This window comes from Tachyglossus aculeatus, chromosome X2 (assembly GCF_015852505.1).
Source record: "Tachyglossus aculeatus isolate mTacAcu1 chromosome X2, mTacAcu1.pri, whole genome shotgun sequence".
Taxonomy (NCBI): Eukaryota; Metazoa; Chordata; class Mammalia; order Monotremata; family Tachyglossidae; genus Tachyglossus; species Tachyglossus aculeatus.
Window position 1 is genome coordinate 14,270,779 of NC_052100.1, and position 7,880 is coordinate 14,278,658.

Sequence of the window (7,880 nt, forward strand, 5' to 3'; positions counted from 1 at the left end):
CGGGCCTGTGGAAAGATGGCCGCCGTCTCCTGGCTCAGCAGGGGGGTTTCAGGACGATGTACTCTGCTGGGACATTCATATTAAGCTTCTGTGAGTCCAACGTGATCCAGCAGTTCTTCTGCGACATCCCCTCCTTACTGAAGATCTCCTGTTCGGAAATGCACATTGCCATTGACGTCAGCGTGGCTATGGGTATTGGCTTTGGTTTCGTCTCCTTCATCTCCATCATTGTCTCCTACGTCCGAATCTTCTTGGCCGTGCTGAGGTTCCCGTTCATCAAGAGTCGGGCCAAAGCCTTCTCCACCTGCCTGCCCCACCTCGCCGTCGTCACTGTTTTTCTCTTGACTGGAAGCTTCGCCTATGTCAAACCCTTGTCAGACACCCCCTCGACGCTGGACCTGCTAATGTCTGTGTTCTACACGTGGTGCCCCCCTCCCCCGCGAATCCCCTCATCCACGGCCTGAGGAACAGGGACATGAACAGGCCGCCTTGAGGAAAGTTTGTGGCTGAAACCCATTTCTCTTGTCTGCTCTCCCCCCTGCATCGACTTTGAAATTGGCTGTGTACCCCTTAAGCATTTTGTTACTCCCCCCAGCCTCACTATATTTGTGTAAATAGTCTCATGCTCTACTATTTCCCTTAACCCTGATCTACTACAATGCCTGATTCCCCCTGTAGACTGTAAGCTTCTTGAGGGCAAGTATCATGTCTACCAACTCCTTTGCATTGTACTTTCTCAAGTGCTTAGTACAGTGCTCTGCAAACAGTAAACGCTCAATAAAAATCCACTGATTGATTGATTGATTGCCATCCCAATCCCCAACAACAGGAAGCTACAGAGCTCAGAGTAGACTGTGGGAGAGACAAAGAAGGCAGAAAGGACGATGGGCAGAGAGAAATTAGGCATATGCTGGAAACCAAGGCTGGAGTCAGAGGATGGTGAAAGGCTGCTGTGGGGCTGGTGGTGATCCCACAAAGACAGGGCAGTGAGGACCAAGGGGGTAGGAGTGTAGAGGAGGAGGATTACCCAGAAATCATTGCCATAGGAAATGGGCCACAATCAGAGGCCATTAGAGGACCAGATAGAACAGATCCTGGGCCATAATTGCCCAGAAAGAAAGCAGGACCTAGAGGGAAAGACTACAACCTTAATTTTTTTTAAATGGTACTTAAGTGCTAACTGTGTTTCAAGGACAGTACTAAGTGATGTGATAAGATGAGAAGCATGGTCTAGTGGGTAGAGCACAGGCCTGGGAATCGAAAGGAGCTGATCTGCCACTTGTCTGCTGTGCGACCTTGGGCAAGTAGCTTCACATCTCTGTGCCTCAGTTGCCTCATCTGTAAAACAGGGATTAAGACTGTGAGCCCCATATGGGAAAGGAACTGCGTCCATCCTGATTAACTTGTGCCTAACCCAGAGCTTAATAGAGTGCCGGGCACATAGTAAATGTTAAACAAATTCCAATAAAAAAGATAATAATGATAGATAGATATCAAGTCACTGAGCAGACAGGTGGTGGAGCTGGGATTAATAATAATAATGATACTCATTCATTCATTGATTCAATTATATTTATTGAGTGCTTACTCTGTGCAGAGAGCTGTACTAAGTGCTTGGAAAGTACAATTAGAAAAGCAGCATGGCTCAGTGGCAAGAGCCTGGGCTTGGGAGTCAGAGGTCATGGGTTCTAATCCCGGCTCTGCCACTTATTGGCTGTGTGACCTTGGGCAAGTCATGTCACTTTTCTGGGCCTCAGTTCTGTCATCTGTAAAATGAGGATTAAGACTGTGAGCCCCATGTGGGACAACCTGATTATCTTAGAACAGTGCTTGACACATAGTAAGTGCTTAACAAATACCACCATTATTATTATGATTATTATTATTAATGATAATATTTGTAGTATCTGTTAAGTGCTTACTGTGTGCCAGGCACTTTACTAAGTGATAGGGTGGCTACAAGCAAATCGTCCCAAATGGGGCTCAAAGTCTTAATCCCCATTTTACAGTTGAGGGAACTGAGGCACAGAGAAGTGAAGTGAATTGCCCCAGGTCCTTGAGCAGGCAGCCTGCTGTGTTGGTATTAGAACCCAGGTCCCCTAACTTCCCGCCCCATGCTCTATCCACCAGGTCAAGTTGTTTCTCCACATACTGGCTGGGTTGCTATGGAGCAACTCCTAAGAGGAACTCCGAGCGGGACCTCCCAGAGGGACCTCTCCCTTCTCTCCACAGATCCAGGCTCGATGGCAGAGTATTTCAGCCTCTGTGAGGGAGGTCAGATTGAGCAGAAATACTTGGTACCTGCACCAGAGCATTCTGGGATCAGCCAGGAGCATCCTGGAAACAGATGGGAGAGGTGTCGGGCCCAGGGCAGCCGGGTCCAGCCAAGACCAGCCGAGACCAGCCGAGGCCAACAGAGAGAGACCCCCTCCTATCCGCCCGGCCTGTCCAGGTGAGTCTGAAGAACAGGGAAGGGGAGACTTTTGAGGTAAGATGGAAGTTTTTTTGTTTTGCCTCACAGATGCAATCGATGCTGATTGACTATGTAAGGTCTTAGGTCAGACCCAGGGCTGGCATCTTTCCTCGAACGGTAGTCACTGGGTGCGTGGATAGAGCCCAGGCCTGGGAGTCAGAGAATCTGGATTCTAATACTGGCTCTGCCACTTGTCTGCTGTGTTATCTTGAGCCAGACACCTCACTTCTCTGTGCCTCAGTTACCTCACCTGTAAAATGGGGATTAAGACTGTGAGTCCCAAGTGGGACAAAGACTGTGCTCAACCTGTTTAGCTTGGCTCTACCCCAGTGCTTAGAACGATGCTTGGCATATATTAAGCTCATAACGAGTACCATTAAAAAGAAGAGAAGTTAAGTGACTTGCCCAAGGTCACACAGCAGACAAGTGGCAGAGTCAGGATTAGAACCTAGGTCTTCTGACTCCCAGGCCTGTGCTCTTCCCACAAGACCACACTGCTTCTTTTTTTGCCTCTCTCTCTGTCTCTCTACCTCTGTCTCTCTCCCTTTCCCCCCTCCCTCACTTTCTGTTTGTTTTCTTTCCTTTGTCTCTCTCTTCCTCTTTCTCCCTCTCCTATTCTACCTCTCTTTCTATCTCTTCACCTGTCTCTGTATTCGCCTAGCTGATGACCATCAACATATCTTAGTGTTTCTGCCTTTGGTTTTGTCTCAAACTTCACTCTTCTCCTCTATTTCTCTGTCTTAATGTCTCTACCTTTCTCAATTTTTCTGGGTTTCTATAGCTTTCAATTTATATTTCTTTGACTTTCTTTTCTTGTCTCAGACCTTCTGTTTCTATCTCTCTGCAGGTCTTTAGTCATAGTAGCAGTAGAGTAGTAGTAGTAGCAGCAGCAACAGTAGTAGTAGTAGTAGTAACAGTCATAGTAGTAATAGTGGTAGTAGTTATATTAACTCCTTCCCCTCAGGGTGTAGAAACCTCACACCTTCTGCTTTCCTCCTTCTTCAGTCAATTGTCCTGCTTCTAATCCTGGAGAGCTAAGTGGAGGGGTGGGGGAGCTGTGCCACAGCCTACTGCTTGACTAGATTCCAGCAGAGACTGGATGGGTTCTGGGTAAGGCTAGGCCGGGACTGACCAAGGGTTGTGTATGACTTTGGGCAAGTCACTTCACTTCTCTGGGCCTCAGTCACCTCGCCTGTCAAATGGGGATTAAGACTGTGAGCCCCACGTGGGACAAACTGCCGACCTTGTATCTCCCCCAGCGCTTCGAACAGTGAGCCCACTGTTGGGTAGGGACCATCTCTATATGTTGCCAACTTGTACTTCCCAAGCGCTGTGCACATAGTAAGCACTCAATAAATACGATTGATTGATTTATTGGTTGCTGACCCCCTTCCTTCCTCTCCCCCTCTCCATCCCCCCATCTTACCTCCTTCCCTTCCCTGCAGCACCTATATATATGTATATATGTTTGTACAGATTTATTACTCTATTTATCTGACTTGTACATATCTATTCTATTTATTTTATTTTGTTAGTATGTTTGGTTTTGTTCTCTGTCTCCCCCTTCTAGACTGTGAGCCTACTGTTGGGTAGGGACTGTCTCTATATGTTGCCAACTTGTACTTCCCAAACGCTTAGTACAGTGCTCTGTACACAGTAAGCGCTCAATAAATACGATTGATTGATTGATTGATTAACGTCTGGCTCCCTTCTGTAAGCTGATTATGGGCAGGGAACATATCTACTAATTTCATTGTAGTGTACTCTCCCAAGCACTGAAAACAGTGCTCTGCACATAATAAGTGCTCACTGATTGATTGATTGGTAATGGCAGTAGTAATAATAATAATGATGGTATTTGTTAAGTGCTTACTATGTGCCAAGCACTGTTCTAAGTACTGGGGTAGATACAGGGTAATCAGGTTGTTTCACTTGGGGTTCGAATTTTGGTCCCCATTTTACAGATAAGGTAACTGAGGCACAGAGAAGTTAAGTGGCTTGCCCAAGGTCACCACAGCAGACAAGTGGCGGAGCCAGGACTAGAACCCACGTCCTCTGACTTCCATGCCCGTGCTTTTTCCACTCTTCTACTAGTTGTAGTGAGAAGCAGTATGGCTTAGTAGTAGAAGAGTGGGAAGAGCACGGGCATGGAAGTCAGAGGACGTGGGTTCTAATCCCGGCTCTGCCACTTGTCTGCTGTGGTGACCTTGGGCAAGCCACTTAACTTCTCTGTTAACAAGCCACACTGCTTCTCACTACTACTTCTCACTATATTACTACTATGTAGTTATAGTAATAGTATCCTCATCCTATCCCGACTGGATTACTGCATCAGCCTCCTCTCTGATCTCCCATCCTCCTGTCTCTCTCCACTTCAGTCTATACTTCACGCTGCTGCCCAGGTCATCTTTGTGCAGAAACGCTCTGGGCATGTTACTCCCCTCCTCAAAAATCTCCAGTGGCTACCAATCAACCTACACATCAAGCAAAAACTCCTCACTCTCGGCTTCAAGGCTCTCCATCACCTCGCCCCCTCCTACTTCACCTCCCTTCTTTCCTCCTACAGCCCAGCCCACACCCTCTGCTCCTCTGCTGCTAACCTCCTCACTGCGCTTCGTTCTCGCCTGTCCCGCCGTCGACCCCCGGCCCACGTCCTTCCCCTGGCCTGGAATGCCCTCCCTCCACACATCCGCCAAGCTAGCTCTCTTCCTCCCTTCAAGCCCTTCTGAGAGCTCACCTCCTCCAGGAGGCCTTCCCAGACTGAGCCCCCTTTTTCCTCTCCTCCTCCCCATCCCCCCCACCCTACCTCCTTCCCCTCCCCACAGCACCTATATATATGCTTGTACAGATTTATTACTCTATTTTACTTGTACATATTTGTTATTCTATTAATTTTGTTAATGATGTGCATCTAGGTTTATTTCTATTTATTCTGCTGACTTGACACCTGTCCACATGTTTTGTTTTGTTGTCCATCTCCCCCTTCTAGACTGTGAGCCCGTGGTTGGGTAGGGACCGTCTCTATATGTTGCTAACTTGTACTTCCCAAGCGCTTAATATAGTGCTCTGCACACAGTAAGCACTCAATAAATACGATTGAATGAATGAATGAATAAATATGATTGAATGAATAAATGAATGACTAGTACTCATTATGGGAGGAACCATGTCTGCTAATTCTGCTGTATTGTACTCTCCCAAACATTTAGAACAGTGCTTTGTACATGGTATATGCTCAATAAATGTCATTGATTGATTTATCAAGTAATGATAGTATAGTAATAGCAGTAGTAGTAGTACTAAAAGAAGTAGTGTAGTAGTATTAGTACAGTAGACTGTGTACTAATTAGTACTTCTAGACAGTGAGCCTGTTGTTGGGTAGGGATTGTCTCTATCTGTTGCCGAATTGTACTTTCCAAGCATACAATGCTCTGCGCACAGTAAGTGCTCATTAAATACAATTGAATGAATGAATTAGTAATATGTTCCATGTCCACAAGGAGATTTCAGTCAGTCAGTCAGTCAATCATATTTATTGAGTGCTTACTGTGTGCTGGGCACTGTACTAAGTGCTTAGGAGAATGCAATACAACAATAAACAGACACATTCTCTGCCCACAACAAGCTTACAGTCTTGGCGGGAAGGCAAACAAAAAAAATTTACAACGGAAGTGGTCAAAATAAATCAATCAAACAGACATCTACACTTGAATGTGAAGGAGGGTATCAATCGCTCCTGAATAATAGAATTGGCAGAAGGGATGATATAGCTCAAGGTGCCGAGAAATCAATTCGGGAAAGCTTGTTGGAAGAGGAAAGATTTTAGGAGAAATTCGAATTAATAATAATAATAATAAGTACTTGTTAAGCACCACCTATGTGCCAAATACTGTTCTAAGTGCTGAGGTAGATACAAATTAATTAAATTGGACACCGTCCCTGTCGCACATGGGGCTCACCCTTTTAAATGCCATTTTACAAAATCCCCAGTTTACAATTTTACAATTTATGTTAAATTGTCATTGATGTAACTGAGGCACAGAAGTGAAGTGGGTTGCCGAAGGTCACAGAGTGGACAAGTAGCGAAACCAAGATTAGAACCCAGGTACTTCTGACTGCTAGGCTCAGGGTTTTTTCCACTAAGCCACACTGCTTCTTATGTCTGTGCTTTTCTCTGGATTATTCTCCTTCCCTCAGACCCATCTCAAACAACATGACCAATGCCACCAAGGTGATGGGATTCCTCCTGCTGGGATTCTCAGAGATCCGGGAGCTGCAGCTGGTCCACGCCGTGCTGTTCCTCCTGGTCTACCTGGTAGCCCTGATAGGGAATCTCCTCATCATCGCTGTCACGGCCCTCGACCGGTGCCTCCACACCCCCATGTACTTCTTCCTCAAGCACCTGTCCTTCTTTGATTTCTGCCTCATCTCTGTCACCGTCCCCAAGTCCATCGTCAATTCCCTGACGGACCATAGAGAAATCTGTTTTGGGGGCTGTGTAGCCCAGGTCTTTTTGGTGATTCTCTTCATTGCTTCAGAGCTGTCCATCCTCACGGCGATGTCCTATGACCGCTACGCTGCCATCTGCCGCCCCCTGCACTATGGGGCCATCATGGACCGAGGTGCCTGTGGGAAGTTGGCTGCCGCCTCCTGGCTCAGCGGGGGGCTGTTCGGGGCAATGTACTCAGCCGGGACGTTCACGTTAAGCTTCTGCGAGTCCAACCTGATCCAGCAGTTCTTTTGCGACGTCCCCTCCTTACTGAAAATGTCCTGCTCTGAAACGCACGTTGTCATTGACGTCAGCGTGGCCATCGGCATCGGCTTTGGTTTCATCTCCTTCGTCTCCATCGTTGTCTCCTACGTCCGCATATTCTCGGCTGTGCTGAGGTTCCCATCCACCGAGAGTCGGGCCAAAGCCTTCTCCACCTGCCTGCCCCACCTTGCCGTCGTCACCGTTTTTCTCTCGACCGGAGCCTTTGCTTACCTCAAGCCCATGTCAGACTCCCCCTCGACCCTGGACCTGCTGGTGTCCGTATTCTACTCTGTGGTGCCCCCCTCCCTGAACCCCCTAATTTATAGTCTAAGGAACAGGGACATGCAGGCTGCCCTGGGGAGGCTGTTGGGTGTGAGAAGATGGTTCTGAGGAACAGGGACATGAAGGTCACGCTGAGGAATGTTTTGAGCTAAGACCCATTTCTCAAGAGTCAAATAACCTTTCCTAAGTCACCTTGTCCCTGTTTTCCTACTAAAACACAACCCACACACTCCGCTCCTTCAATGCCAGACTACTCACTGTACCTCAATCTCATCCATCTCCCTGTCGACCCCTTGCCTATGTCCTGCCTCTGGCCTGGAACGTCCTCCCTCTTCGTGTCCAACAGACAATTACTTTCCCCACCTTCAAAGC

The 7,880-nt window shown here is 47.4% G+C and overlaps 1 protein-coding gene across 1 annotated transcript; it reads left to right on the plus strand.

Annotated features, from left to right (window-relative positions):
- Nucleotides 1-6,686: 6,686 nt before the first annotated feature.
- Nucleotides 6,687-7,616, plus strand: LOC119949170 (olfactory receptor 14K1-like). The gene has a single exon (XM_038770715.1). The coding sequence runs from the start codon at nucleotides 6,687-6,689 to the stop codon at nucleotides 7,614-7,616; it is 930 nt and encodes a 309-aa protein (XP_038626643.1).
- Nucleotides 7,617-7,880: the final 264 nt, after the last annotated feature.